This window comes from Ambystoma mexicanum, chromosome 1q (genome assembly GCF_040938575.1).
Source record: "Ambystoma mexicanum isolate Mex_15411 chromosome 1q, UKY_AmexF1_1, whole genome shotgun sequence".
NCBI classification, from domain to species: Eukaryota; Metazoa; Chordata; class Amphibia; order Caudata; family Ambystomatidae; genus Ambystoma; species Ambystoma mexicanum.
In genome coordinates this window covers 1,186,285,133-1,186,301,169 of record NC_090922.1, presented here as the reverse complement: position 1 = coordinate 1,186,301,169, position 16,037 = coordinate 1,186,285,133, and the positions used below count along the sequence as shown (strand labels likewise).

At 48.4% G+C, this 16,037-nt stretch overlaps 1 protein-coding gene across 1 annotated transcript in view; it reads right to left on the bottom strand.

Annotated features, from left to right (window-relative positions):
* ANKRD13C (ankyrin repeat domain 13C) overlaps positions 1 to 16,037 on the bottom strand; it is an 893,039-nt gene that overhangs the window by 122,633 nt on the left and 754,369 nt on the right. The window contains exon 12 of the mRNA XM_069641918.1: positions 3,603 to 3,703. Within this exon, the coding sequence (XP_069498019.1) occupies positions 3,603 to 3,703 (101 nt within the window). The remainder of the gene's footprint in view (positions 1 to 3,602; positions 3,704 to 16,037) is intronic.

Sequence of the window (16,037 nt, the reverse complement as noted above, 5' to 3'; positions counted from 1 at the left end):
TATCGTTGGAAAGGGGAGAATGTCCCCTTTCCAACGATACCCGCCACGATCTCCGGTTTGTAATACAGCCGGAGATCGATGCGGAGAAAGAAGGGCTCCTACCGTCTTTCTTGGCTGCAGCAGCTGAAAACGGCTGCTGCAGTGATTTTACTTTCAGTTTCACTTCGCTGTGAAACTGAAGGTAATCCAGCCCCCTGGCAGTGAGGGGGGACCTCTCCCTCACATAGCCCGGGGGTTGGATTACAGTTTTGAGCGATCCCTGCTTTGTACTTATGGTGGCCCGGAATCATGCCGTTCCCATCTTCATCTTGTATGCTGGCTTGCAACATTGTGTTACTACTGACTTCTGCAATTGTATTCACTCTCAGTGGGAAGGAAATGGAAACGGACAGGTGACTACCGTACTAGGCCTGCCGACATTTCTGCTAGAGCTGGAGAAAAACAAGAGGTGAGGGAGAGGGGTGCAGAAAGATAGGGGAGATACAAAACAAGCGACTATCATACTAGGCTTGACGACATTTCAGATAGTGCTGGAGAGGGTGTGGGGAGGAAAAACCATTAAGGGGAGGGGGGAGGAGATAGACGAGGTTGATATCATACTAGGTCCAGGGACAAATCTGATAGAGTAAGTGCATAGAAGAAAATAAGGGGAGGAGACCGGAAAAGGGAGAAGGGAAAGGAGGAGAGAACAGAGAGTTAGCAGTCCAAAGAGTGGAGAAGCAAGAGGGGAGAGTGAATACAATTGCAGAAGTCAGTAGCAACACAATGTTGCAAGCTAGCATACAAGATGAAGATGGGAACAGCATGTTTCAGGGCCACTATAAGTACAAGATGCAAAGGAGGTCCAGCATGAGAGTTGAGAAAGGGTGACGCACAGTGAATGAATGAAGTCCATAAAAGTGACAGCGATAGAGACCCTAGATAACTGCAGGAAACCTGCCATGGGTCCGAGCCTTCCTCCCTTCTGTAATATGGCAAGGAGAGTCCCCACATGCCAAGGACGGCGTGCAGTTCAAGGGACTGCCTGTTGTGCTTGCTCAGTGTGCTTTTCTCCCATCCAGAGCCCTGGGACGGTGATCCTGGATCAGTTCGCAGAATGGCCTCTGACCAATTACAGGATACGACCCCCCTAATGCTCCTCAGCACTACCTGTTCATGCGGAGTGTGGAGCCAAGAGCTGGCAGCGCTTCACATATCGCAGTGTGACTCAATAGTGCTATGGAAGGTATCCCTGTCAATAGGCGCCACCCTGAATAGTGAGGGGGAGGGACTGTGCAGCTCAAGTCCTTCAATGCTATGCCTCTCCAAAGGTGTGGATAAGAGGGGGGGCCTCGCTCAGCGGATGGTCCGTCCAGTTGCTTTGTAAGGGGGCAGTCCCCCCACCCCCTGCTGCTGCTGAACTCAAACATGACCCCCGAGAGGCCGCCGCCCCCCGGTCATCGTGCTCACCTGCTCAATGTGACTTCTACCAACCCCACGCGGGCCGCAAATCAGATGGCCTCCCTCTCAGAGATGCACCTGGGACTCCCACCATACTCTCACCGGCAGCTCCCTCCACCCAGCTGGTGTCTCAACTCAGGACTGAGGTAGCAGTGAGGTGCAGGGCACCTTGGCTCTCCCTCCAACTCTGACGGACACTGTTTCTTGCCTCCCCCCGTGACGTGTAAGGCTAAGGCCGGTTTCCCTCACCATCCAGTGCAGGCAGTGGCCATCTTTAAGGCCCTTGTTCGCACCCTTGGTTCTGTATCTGACGCAGAAGAGTTACTAGGACAACAGTCACCAGGAGATCTCGATCGCCTACACAACAGTTCTGGCAACTATTAACTCAGATTCTATGCTAAATCGGGTCGGTCCCAGCAGGATATATATACGGGCGGCAGCCGAAGCTCTGAGGGAACACGTCCGCATGCTCCGACTGCTGGCCACGCCCTCCACAAAGTTTCAAGATTTGAATCTGTCAGACAGATACTTTCATCCTTCGAGGAATGTAAAAGGACAACTGTTGATCGGTGCAGCAAAATCATCTGTCATGTACAGCATGTCTAAATTACCAATTTTTGATAGTACCTTTTTTCAAGTAGTGTACATTATTATAATGCAGGTTCTGCAGCCATCGTAGAATTCTGGCCAACTCCAATCTAACTGTAAGCAACAGAGGATGGAAACACATTTAGGAGTTTTGTCAAAGTAAGAAAGGAGGGATTCCCTTTTGATTAGCCCTTTGAGTGACAAATGCAGATTCGGTTTATCATAAATTGGTGTTGCCATAGCGTGGGTCACAGAGCTTAAGGTTAATCATAACCCACAGTAGCAATCATGTGCTACTCTCCTGACAACGCGGAAGTGGGGCGAAAGGCTTGGAGATATCCAAATAGCAGCAATCGCGAAGGAATGTGTAGAAATTGAACCAAACAAACTTTACCATAACGGCAAAACGCCAACTGACAATCTATGGAATAGAAGAGCACCTGAGCCTCAGAAGACTAGCGTGGCTCGAAACACGTGTTAGGCTGATCTTCATTTGAATAAATTACATGCAATCACGCATTAAATACAAAGACATTGTGCGCAGTGTGATTGTATCCATCTATATGTGTATTACTGCTTTTGTGGAGCATTAGGCAAAATACCCACGCCATACACTCACCTGCTGCCATTTGATTGTTACATACTTGTGTGCTAGCGCTTGGGTCTCTTAGCCTTCTATGCCACAATCTTTCTAAATCTACTCTCCGACATGTACTGGTGGTGACTTGTGAAGAAACTAGGTACAACATCCAGAGAGACGGCAGATGGCAAATTTTACACGGTGGCAAGCCTTAAAGAGGGGTCAGAAAATGTACTTCGCCAATAAATCCCATATGTCAACTTTAGGTACAGGTCAATGCAAACAATGGAGAACTAAGAATGAGAAATATAAATACGAGGTGCAACACCTAGCCTGTTGTATGCAGAAAACAGATTAAATCGCCTGTTTAGATGAAAATACTACGCATGAGGGAGCATAGCAGGTTCTAGCCTAGAGTCTGTCACAAAATGGGGAACAGAGGGGGAGAGGACACTTCAAACATCTTTGGACAAGTAACATGAACATAGCTGCATGCAAGGATGGTCCCAGCTGCACACCCATATGTTTAAAAAGATTAAGATGCATTTCCCTATTGTTTCAAGAGGTCATAGAAAATGGTAATAGATGGACACTGAACCATAAAGGAGTTTGATATTTGAGTCTTATTAAATCAAATCCTTGTTTAACAAAACCTTATGTTCATCGCAGTTACATGCTATTTCTAACTAATTCGGATAAATGTGGATATCCTAAAATCCATAAACAAGTCTACAATTAAATTATCCGAGGTAATGCAATTATACCATTCAGTGTTTCAGGTCACAGAGAAATTGACACTACTTTCACTAGTTAAAGAAAACAAAAGGTTAACATAGCATTGAAATATATAGATGTGGAAATATTTTAAAGGTTTATTTCTATTATACTGCCCCAAACGTACCATTAAAAACAATTTTTGTGACAAAGTTTGGTGAACTTTATACTGCAATCATGTTTATATCCCTCATTGGAGTTTAATGTTTAAAAGCGTTACCTAGTTTGACAGGAAATCCTGGTGGAAGCTTCATCTGAACAAATTCTCGAAGTTTGTTAAAGTGCTTGAAAGGTGCAATTACTTCTAAAACATTCAATAACCTGAAAAGCAAAAATGCACACTTTACTTTTTTGTTGTGAATTTAAAATCAAGAACTCAACCTAAAAGTGACATCAAGGAATGTGAAGTGAAATATACACATCTAGTACAATGCAAAAATGTTAGAAAGAATGTAATTCAAAATCAGTAACCCAAAATGTACAAGTTGCTCCCTGTAGTGACTACTGCACTCCTGGTCCACATCCATCCTTTTCTTTCCTCATGGGAAAAAAAGGCCCGGGGACAGGGTATAACTTAAAATAATTAAGGCGTAGGCTGTAAGAGCGCTTCGCATAACAAAATCATGCACCAGCCCCGCCCCATCATTCGATCTGGCAGCACAGACTTTTTTCCTTTGATCTTTTAATGTACTATGTTTGGAATATTCTTAATTTTGTGTGGATGAGGAATTGTGGGGGGCAAAACAGCCCAATACATGAGCAGTATACCTGCCACCTTTACTCACTAAAAACAAAACACCCAACAAACAAAAATAGGCAGCAACAGGCAAGATTCGCAACAAAAAAATAGGTAACAAGTGATATATAGGTGCTTGGCTTCTGCTCCCCTCCACCACACAGTGCTATACAATGGAGCTCTATTTCTGCCAAAATGGATGAGGAACATTATGGTAGAAATGAATCTTAGTTTGCATTAATTACTAGGTGAAATGAAGTGCGAATTACAAAATGATATGGGGTTTAGAGTTAAAATGAAGGTTTAGTGAAAGAAATGGTTCAACTTCTTAAACAAGGGACAGGTCACAAGTAAACCCATGCCACGCCCATGCTGGAGAAGAACAAGTTACTTACCAACTGGTAACGTTCTTTTGACTGGATGTTCCTCCTACATATTCCACATCTTTGACATGTAATGTCCACAGCTGTGCTGCTTCAGACATTTTTTCGGCAGAGGGCATCCTGCATCGGGTCGATGTCCCTCGAAGGCTTCCGTCGAGGGCGACGTCATCGGATGTAATACGTAGCACGCACGGCGCCCGTAGCCTCAGTTCATGTTTTTTCCCTCCACAACGTGTGCCATAACCGCACACAGTGCCTCCTTGACTGCACACAGCCTTGTGGGAACGCAAGCTGCAATCGCATAGGTAATTCTTCAGAGGGGCAGGCTGGTAGGGTGATGAGGAATATGATGGAGGAACATCCAGTCGAAAGAACATTACAATATAAAAGCTCAAAGCTCTCCTAGGGTCCAACCTATGGAGTCTCACCTCTTCCTTACCAGGATGAGAAGGAGGATAGAAAGCAGCAAGTACCACCTCGTGGCTCAAATGAAAATCAGACACTACCTTAGGTAGGAAGGATGGACGTACCCTCAGTACAACCCTATCCTTGTGAACAAAGTAAAGGGTGGGTTAGATGAAAGTGCCTGCGAGCAGATGTAACCGCAATCAAGAAAACCGTCTTGAAGGTCAGTCTCAAAGGGAAAGAGTGCAAAGGTTCAAACGGAGCACCCATCAAGAATTTAAAGACTAAATTCAGACCCCAAACCGGCACCTGAAAAGGGAACGGCGGGAACATATTTGTCAGCACTTTTAGAAACTGGGTAATCAAAGGAATTTTAAATAAGAACATTCTTCAGACAAGCTCTTGAAAATAGACAGCACCGCCAGATAACACTTAATGGTAGCCATTTGAAGACCCTTGTGGGCCAAAGAAAGCAAGAAAGAACCATTGGAATGGAGCACTGAAAAGGATCGACACTGTTCTCTGCACCAGTCGCAAAACTTACGGCAACGGTACAGGGATTTGGTTGGCGGATGCCTGGCCGAAAGCATGTCATCCGGGAGGTCCCAATCCTATCTCAACCTTTCAGAAACCAAACGTGAATGTTGAGAGTCTTGACCTCTGGATGGCGAACCCTCCCCCCTCCTCTCACCCCCTCCCCTGTGGCACGAGAGAAGATCCTCTCTGTGGGGAAGACGGCATGGAGAACAGATGGACATTTCTAGAAGGTCCGGGTACCACGCTCTCCTGGCCCAATCCAGAGCAATTAGGATCACGTGGGACCCAAACCTCACCTCCTTAGAACCCGAGGAATGACGGGGACCAGAGGAAATGTGTACAGAAGCGGGAATGACCAATCCATGACAAACACGTCCCCTAAAGCTCCTCTCAGAGGAAATTCCCTTGAGCAATATGTGTCACTTCCGATTGGCACCGGTCGCAAACAGATCCACTCGAGGGGTTCCCCCAAAGGGTGAAGATCTCCTGAAGGACTTCCTGAGACAACTTCCACTCGTGGGAGACCGCGCTCTGCCTGCTCAGAGCATCGCTGCCGCATTCTTCTCTCTGGCCAGATGAACTGCTGAGAGTGAGATTCCGAGCTGCATCGCCCAGAACCAGAGCTGCATCGCCACCCTGCACAGCGGGAGTGACCCTACACCCCCCTTTTTGTTGAGGTAATGCATGGCCACTGTGTTGTCTGTCATGATCAGGATACTCTTCCTGCGCACAAATGGCAGAAAAGCCTTCAGGGCTAGCCTGATGGCCTTCATCTCCAAAAGATTGATGTGGAGTCTAGACTCTGACGGAGACCAACGACCGCTGGTGGTCAGCTCGTTGGCATAAGCACCCCATCCTGTGAGGGAAGCATCCGTCACCTCTGGCCATGGTTGCCAAAAAGGCTCTCCCTTCATCAGATTCCCTTCGCTGGCCCACCACAGAAGATCCTTTGAGACTGTGCGCAGAATCTGAAGGAGATCTGACATTTTGCCTGAGAATTGCAACCACTGCGTTTTTGAGAGCCCATTGAAGGGATCTCATCCTCAGTCTGGCCTCCGGCACCAGAAAAATGCAGGATGCCATGAGGCCGAGCAACCTTAGGAATTCGAAACCCGGGAGACTCTGGGCATGTTTGAAATTTGTTGACCATCTGCACAATGTGATGAGTCCTCACCTTGGGTGGCAAGCACTTCCAAGGATGTGTCCAACACAGCCCCGATGTACTGGAGCTGTTGGGAAGGTGTCATATGCGACTTCTTGAAATTGAGTGAGAAGCCCAGCTTGTGAAGGGAATGGCAGGTGAGGCTGAGATGATCCAAGGCTTGTTCCGGATAACGCGCTTTGATCAGCCAGTTGTCCAGGTAGGGGTAGACGTGAAACCCCCCCTCTTCTGAGATATGCTGCCACCACCACTATGAGCTTGGTGGAGACCCTCGGGCGGAGGTCAACCCGAATAGCATGACCCGAAACAAAGTGCGATCTGCCAAGCGTGAACCTCAGGTATTTTCTGTGCTATGGATGGATCGACACATGAAAATAAGCATCCTGTAGGTCCAATGACACCAACCAATCCTGAAGTCGAAGGGCCATGAAGCACCTGAGAAAGAGTGACCATCTTGAACTTGTCCTTCCTGAGAAACTTGTTCAAGCAACACAAGTCCAAGATGAGTCTCAGTCCTCCGTCTTTCTTGGGGAATCAAAAACTATGGGGAATACCAGCCCTTGTTCCTCTCCGCCACAGGCACTAGTTCTATAGCGCCTTTCTCCAGAAGGGTCAAGTTTTCCTGCACAAGGAGCAGATCCGGAATCTTCAAAGAAAGTTTCCCCAGTGGTCTGTCGTGAGGCTGATTTAGAAAGGGTAGGCAGTAGCCGTGGGCCATTGTTTCCAGAACCCACGCATCTGAAGTAATGGCTCACCACTCTTCGAGATGCTGAGACAGTCTGCCCCCAACCGGCGAACTATGAGACCTGGCCACATAGCTGTTTTGGAGCAGCTGTGGCAGCGCCTGAAGGCAAAGAGGCAGCTGCTTGAGCAGCTTTGGCACCTATCCCTCCACCACGACGAACTTCACAGTGGCCCCTTTGACTGGCCCCTCTTCTCGCTCTACCAAAAGAGGAGTAGTAATGAAAGGAACCACCCCTCCACTGCTGTCCGCTAAGACGAAAAGGCAGAGGTTGACGCACAGCTGCGCCCAAAGATTTAGCAGCTGCTTTGGAGGTCTGCAAGCTCTCAAGACTCTCGTCAGCCTTGCCGCCAAACAAATGAGAACCATCAAAGGGCATGAAAGGGCATGTTGAGAAGACGGGCCTGCACATCCGGTCTAAACCCTGACTTCTGCAATCACGCAAACCTGCGTATCATGGTGCTCGCAGCTATGGACCGGCTGACACCATCAGCCAAGTCCAAGCCAGACTGAAGGGATTCACACATGGCATCCTTGCCATCCTGCACAATAGCAAGAAACCCATCCCTTTCTTCCCCTTAGGGAATATGCTCAGCCACAAGAAGGACAATTCCACAGATTGGGCGAACATTTTGCTAAGGAACAGATTGAGTTGGCTGATTTCAGTGCCATACTCCCAGCCGAAAATACCTTGCGTGCTCATCCATCAAAGTGCTTGTCGTCCCTATCCGGAGGGATGGTAGAGTACGCCACCTGCCTCGAGGTGGCCGCCTGAACCACCACACACTCAGGAGTGGGGTGTGTGGCTAGGTAGCTGGGGCCGTTACTGAATGGGTAGTATTTCTTAGTAAACGATATGTTGACCGCTGGAAGAGACTCTGGGGTGTTCCAAGTAGCAGCCACCCTTTTATCGAACGCCATGTGAAAAGGCAACTCTGGGTTAGTGGACGGACCCTGATCTAAAATGTCAGTCAGGTCATCCTGATCGAATTCAACTGGAGGGCCGGACCACCCCAGGTACTGGTAACTCTCGACATCAACCTCCTATAGGAGGATTCAGCATGAGCCCCAGGCTCTGGACTATCAAACTCCATTTCAGGAGATGTGTCAAGGCCACTGGCATTATGCAGACTGACACAGATCCTCCATCTGACTGTCCTCAGAAAAGACAATGTCAGGAGTATCACCAGGAATATCAAAAGGCTCCAACTACAGATCAGACCTCATCCTCATCCTCATCCGTTCTGTAGAGAATGAAAGAACTCCTTCATAGGTACAAGAGCAGACCTGGAGTCAAGAATAGGCCTCGCCGTCTTAGATCGAGCGTTTCTCTGAGGATTCACATGGCAAGTTTTGGCCTGTAGGCACTGATGGCGTCGACAACGGCGCTGAAGGGTCCGAGGGCAAGGCCCTCGACAGCCGCACTCGATGGACACGGCGCCGACTGTGTCAACGCCTTCCTCAACACCTTCCCAGACTTTGGCGGTTTCGTCAGGGACGAACACCGCAACCTTGATCTGGCACATCTCTGGCGATCTACCAGACCCTTGTCCGAACGGGACCTCGACGGTTCCCAATGTTTATCATGCCGACTGCCCGGGCATGAAGGCAAGACCACTCTCCCCCAGGGCAGGAGCCCTGCAAGATCCAGAAGCAGCTGTGCCGAGCTGCATCAACTGCCGTCGAAGCCGTCTTGCTGCAGGGTCAGCTAGACTTTGTAGCATCCTGTGCCCGGTGTGCACACAACGCTCTATGCAGACCCAGAACGATCCGACCCACCTACAAAGCTTTGGGGCATTCCATTGAGCCTCAATACCCTCTCCACAAGCTTTGTGTGAGGCCCCATCCACCATTTGCCACAAGGAGCAGCTGATCTGCTCAACGCGATCGTAAGATGGCCGCCGCCCGTAACTTCCACATTTTGTTTATTATGGTTGCCTAGCAACCTTCCTCCGTGGAACTCATAGGCCAGGAGGTGAGCCGGAGGCGGAAGCCGGCCCACCACGCCTAAGGCCCACGCAGCACAAGGCCCTTCCTGTCTGCACCCTGTCCGCACCTAGCGGCACGGCGCGGGACACTGCTCCGCTCCTCACAGTGCGACTTTGGAGGCACCCTTGCTCCCTTCCAGACAATGTACACGTGCCGCCCATCGCCAAGCAGGCTCTGACTGGCTGGAACTATCCCCGGTAACACTCCGGTAAGACTTGTGCCCTTTATTCTTGCACTTACATGAAGCCTCACTTGGGTCTTTGCATACTGTATATTACACCCGCATGGCACATCCACCGCTCACATGTTGTGCACTCAGTTCGCGTAGCGTGCTCAACTCCCCTGTTGTCTACGCATCATTTCTCAGCCAACACTTATTACTGCCGCCCTTGTACCATGATGGTCGGGTGTCTTATAACCCTGGACAGACCACATATCACTAATCCACGCATCTAAGGTCAATGTTGTGCCTTGTGGTCGTCTACAGACCTCCGTCTTTATTGTACCTTATGGTTGCTACAGACCACACTCAGCATTGTGTTGTACCTTTTGGTCGCTTTCAGACCACTCTGACTATTGCTCCTCATGATCACCTACTGACCTCAGTGTCCACTGTGTTGTGCCTTTTGGTCGCCTACTAGACCACATTTACCATTGTGTTGTCCCTTTTGGTCGCCTACAAGACCACATTTACCATTGTGTTGTGCCTTTTTGGTCGCCTACCAGACCACATTTACCATTGTGTTGTGCCTTTGGTCGCCTACTAGACCACATTTACCATTGTGTTGTGCCTTTTTGGTCGCCTACTAGACCAACATTTACCATTGTGCTGTGCCTTTTTGGTCGCCTACAAGACCACATCTACCAGTTGTTGTGCCTTTTGGTCGCCTACAAGACCACATCTACCAGTTGTTGTGCCTTTGGTTGCCTGGTCGCCCACAGACCATATTGATTGTTATGATGCTCTGCATAGCTACCTCTTGACCACATTGAATCAATCTATGTTGTGCCTCTGATCGCTAATAGACCACCCCCATAACCCGGTTAGCAGTAACACCTTACACATCATGTATTGGTGCCTATCAACGCTCATCCACCTACTGTATACTTACAGTAGTTATTGGTCTAGTCAGCCCAACCCACACTCTAAACTTTACACCTCCACTAGTTTAGGTATGGCACCTACCACCTCCTCCCTGGGGCCCAGTACCATGACACCTGCAAATCCGTACTTGGATGATCCAGCACTCTGGATACGCCACTTTGCCACCAAACCAATACCTAACCAACCCTGTACTATCACCATCAGAAATTCTAGACTGAACTCTAGAACTAGACCACCCACCTATCTAGGCTCGTTTCACCCTAGCACACTGAATAGAAATACTAGACTGAACTTCCGAACTAGTCCTCCTACCTCCCCGTACTCTCACCACCCTAGCATCTTAAGCAGAAACTCCAGACTAAGGGCCCGTACTACGAAACACTTGTATATTGTCCATAATCACGTTGCTCCCCCCATTGACGTCGACAATCTAGCCCATAATCCACTGTTACCATTTGAAAAAAAACCCAAAAAAGATAAACTCATCAAAGCAGCTTTGGTGAATGCTAGTTCTCTTCATGCCCATGCTCTCGACATTGCTGACTTTATAACCTATGAAAACCTTGACGTCCTCGCAGTCACTGAAACCTGGCTTAATGCCGCATCCGGCCCATCTCTGGCCCTTGCCATACCTAATGATTATGCCATTATAAGATCTGACAGAACCACCACTCAAACAAAGGGAGGCGGACTTGCCTTCATATATAGAAATACCTTCGACATCAAAATCATCCAAGACGCACAAATCCTGTCTGCCGAATCCTTGTCAATTAAACTACCCCTCCCACCCAACCACACGGCCACCGTGCACCTTATTTATCGACCACCAGGACCCATCTCCTCTTTCATAGAGGACATTGCATCACTTATAACGATAAACACCAAACCGAACTCGCAAACCATCCTACTTGGGGACTTTAACCTTGGTTTCAACGATCCTAAAGACACCAACGCCCTCGACTTAGCCAACACATTATCTGATTTGGGTCACACGCAGATTATCCACAAACCTACCCATATCAAAGGTAGAACTCTAGATTGGCTCTCACACATCAATTGCTCTATTGACCTCCTATCCAATGACCCATGCATCTGGTCAGACCATCACTACCTATACTACTCCCTATATTGAATAATATTGATTCAGATGCTGACCCTACAGCTCTAGTGGACACTTACAACCAGGCTATAATCCAAGCTTTGGACTCCATTGCCCCTCTAAAACTGCGGAAACCGAAACCACAGCGTCACCTCAACACTTGGTTCGCGCCACAGTTGAGAGAATTACGTAAAACCAAAAGAACCGCTGAGGCACTTTGGAAAAAACACCCCACAGCTCCTAACAAATCTGAACTAACCCTAGTTTCCTCTAGCTACAAAGAATCCATATTTCTTGCCAAAAAAGACACTTATAATAAAAGGATTAGACAAGCGGAATCCAACACTAATGAACTTTTCAAAATACTCTAAGAATTAGAATCCCCCATTGCCCCTACTGACAAATGTATTACTGACGCACTATGGTGCAGTAATATCCAGAAAGCCTTATTAGATAAAATAGCTTGCCTACAATCCAAAATCAACGCAAAGAAATCCTTGCTATCTGCGGACCCTAACCACAAACAACTACCTAACATATCTCCAACTTTACAGACAACTTGTAAACCTTTCAGCTTCTCACCCCTCTCAACTTGGGAAGCAGAAAACATCACCAGGGAACTAAAACCTTCAAACTGCCAAGGTGATGCCTGCCCTGCCCCGATTGTTAAAGCAGCTGCACACGATCTGGCGCCATTCATCACCAACCTCATCAATGCCTCCTTCAAATCTGGAATAGTTCCTGACAACCTTAAAGAAGCTTGGGTCATTCCACTCCTCAAAAAACCCACGCTTGACCCAGCCAACCCGTCTAATTACAGACCAATAACGACTGTACCGTTCTTATTAAAAATACTGGATAGAGCAGCCTTCCTACAAATACAGGCTTATCTAGAAGCTAATAATCTCCTAGGGCTTAGGCAATCAGGCTTCCGACCGAGACACGGTACGGAAACTGCACTAATTGACCTTACCACCCAGATCCAAACCCTGAAAGACCATGGCAAACTTGCACTCCTTTTGTTGCTTGACCTGTCAGCAGAGTTTGATCTGGTTAACCATCAAACACTCTCACCACCTGAAATCTGCAGCCCACTTTTCAGATGCAGCTACGGCTTGGATCAGCTCCTTCCTGGCGAACAGAACTATGAGGGTCTTCTCTCTCACAGATTCCGCCAAGCCTGCCCCAGTACCTTGTGGTGTTCCGCAAGGCTCATGCGTGTCCCCGACACTTTATAATATATTCACGAAACCCCTCTTCGATATCCTAGACTATCTGGGTGTCACGTATACCAACTATGCGGACGACACCCAGATACTCATTCCTATCACGGGTGACTACGAAACAGACAGCACTACCCTCAATGAAATCTGCTCTGTTATACAAGCATGGATGGCACACCATGGCTTGTGTCTCAATGACGATAAAACCGAGCTGATCATCTTGGGCACTCATGCCAAACTTAAAAACCTTAATCCCTCATTCAAAGCCTTTACCATAGATGGCAATCTTATTTCAGTCTCAAATAACACTAAAACTCTTGGTATTTACATCGATGCTACCTTAACCCTCTCTAAACAAACTAACGCAGTAGCGTCATCAGCTGCATACACTTGTAAGCTAATCACTGCTTGCAGACCATTCATCTCCGCACCCAATTGTATCACTCTCGCGAGAGCATTAGTCCTTTCCAAAATAGATTACTGCAATGCCCTCTACTTGGGCACTAGTCACAAAAATATTAATAAACTACAAGTAGTCCAAAACAATGCAATCAGAGCTGCCCTTAACATCCCCAAAAAAGCAAACATATCTGAGACCAGACGTAATCTACGCTGGCTCCCTGTCAAGCATAGAATATACCTGAAAACGCTGGCCCTCACACACAAAGGCTAACCTTGCTCCAGCATACCTCACTAACCACCTCATACCACACTCCTCCTCGAGACCTCTTAGAGCAGCACAAACTAATACCATGACCATACCGAGATTTTAAACTTCACAACTCGGGTGGAGCTAGCTTCCCGGTACAAGTGTCCAAACTATGGAACACCATCCCTGCGCATTTACGTGCAGAACCTTCATTTAACCGGTTCAAACATAGCACGAAGTGTTGGCTCCATAACATGGACTCCATGACAACCTAACCATAGCCTTATGGACAGTGGCCAATCACCTCTGTGTATGCACTTTCTTATTATGCCTGTTCCTACTTGTAACTATCACAGAACTTTTCGGCTGACTGTTTTGTTTTGATTGTACCTTCCTGTAACTGTAACGTAACTCTGATTAACTGCTCCTTTGTAACCAGCTACACCTTATGCGCCCATATGCCCCCGGGCCTGGCAGCGCTTTATAAATAAATACAAATACTGTTCCCTGCCAGATTCAATTGAAGGCGCGGACGGAACAGTGCCCCGAGATTGAAAAATCTCCAGCATTTTCTCCCTGAATGCCTCCCATTCCTCCAGTGGAGGATTTAGTGGGGCAAGCCACTTTCCTCGCGGAGCCATCATCTGACGAGGACGGGGAAGGCGGCCGGTGATGCCGCTTCTGGGAGTGCCTCAAACAAGAAGGACGAGTGGAGAGAACCACTCCGGGACCGAGATTCCCTGGACTCCCTCCGACGAGGAGCCACCACTCGAGTCATCAGTGGAAAGACCAGTAGTTTTTTGATATTTACGGGGTTTGGATACCCGACCTACCTGTAACTTCCCCTTACGCTCCCGCAAGGCTTTGGCAGTCAACGACTGGCACTTCGAGCAGTCGTTCGTGTCGTGGCTCTCGCCAGAGACACCAAAAGCAGATACGGTGTAGGTCCATGCTGGACATATTGGACTTACAGTCCCGGGACTTTTTGAAGCTAGGCATCGGTGGGGTAGAAGACGACATTATCGAAGTGGATAACACGAGGCGAGCCGAGGTCTCGAAGCAAACACGTTTGCGGAAAAAACGGAACTGAGGCTATGGGCGCCATGCGTGCTTCTTATAACATCCGATGACGTCACCCTCGAAGGAGGCCTATGAGGGACATCCACCCAATGCCATCGATTCAAGAGGCCCTCTGCCGAAAAATTTCCAAAGCAGCACAGCTGTGGACATTACATGTCAAAGATGTGGAATACGATGGAGGACACAATCCATTCAAACAATAGTTACATGTAAGTAACTTGTTCCTTCTCCAGCATTTGGTCTGGCATTGATTCACATGCTCAAGAATAAATACATAGCAGTACAACATTACACAACCACGGGAGGTGGCAGGACTCAACAGAAGCAATTACTCTTACCTCTGGAACAAGCTCACCTTCAAGTGCACAGGTTGGGTAGCATTGCCTGGCTGACCCGGGAATCCCTGTCGATGCAATAGAATCTTGTGAAGGTGTGCGCAGACCTCCACATAACAGCCCTGCAGATGTCCAGCAGGGGCACACCAGACAGGAACGCAGTCGTCGCAGCGATCGCTCTGGTGGAATGGGCTCTTGGACAGCCGGCCAGCAGTCGGTTTGCCAATGGATGACAGTGTGCGATACAGCCGTAGAGCCCCCAGGAGAAGGAAACTTTGGACAAGGCCTTCCCATGGTTCACAGGACCAAAGTTCACAAATTGTTGAGACATCTTCCGGAAACTTTGTGCGTGCCACACAGAACCTCAGAGCACGAGCCACATCCAGTGAGTGCAAAATCCTTTCAGCCAGCGACGAAGGTTTCGGGACGAACACAGGCAACACCAAAGGCTTGTTGAGGTGGAATTATGACGGAACCTTTGGCAAGAAGGAGGCGTGCGTCCGCAGCACCACCCTTTAGTCGTGAAAAGTCAGATACAGCAGTTTGAAGAATAAGGCCTGGATCTCACCCACCCACCTAGCAGATGTGACGGCCATGTGGAAAGCAGTTTTCCATGATAGGAACTTGAGAGGGACCTGATGAATAGGCTCAACGGGGGCATCTATGAGCCTCGTCAGTACCACGTTGAGTTCCCACGCCGGAGCAGGCGCCTTCACTGGGTGGGAACGATCGAAACAGTCCTTTGAGGAACTCCTTGATGAGAAGGTGGGATCAAAAGAGAAGACCGTCCTGGAGACCTGGTTTATCGGGAGATAGCCGCCAGATGCACCTTGATAGAGGCGTGCGCCAGCCCCGCCTTGGCCAAGGACAGTAAGTACAGAAGGCCGGGAGCCTCAGAGGATTGATCATCTGTGCCCGGCACCACATAGAGAAACACTTCCCCCTTGTGTCCGTAGCATTTAAGAGTTGACGATGCTCTGGTCCTGGCAAGGCCCTCCCTGTGGTCTGCCGGCAACTCGTACCCTCCAAACTCTAAGGCTGCAGGAGCCAAACCTTCAGGTTCAGCAATCCTGGGTCGTGATGCAGGATTGCGCCACCTCCTCTGTTAAGCGGTTCTGCAACCACAATCCTAAGTGTTCCTCCCATTTAAGACGGTGTTAAAAGATTTCTCCTGCGACTTAGTCTTCTCTGGCTTTTCCCGCAGCTTTGC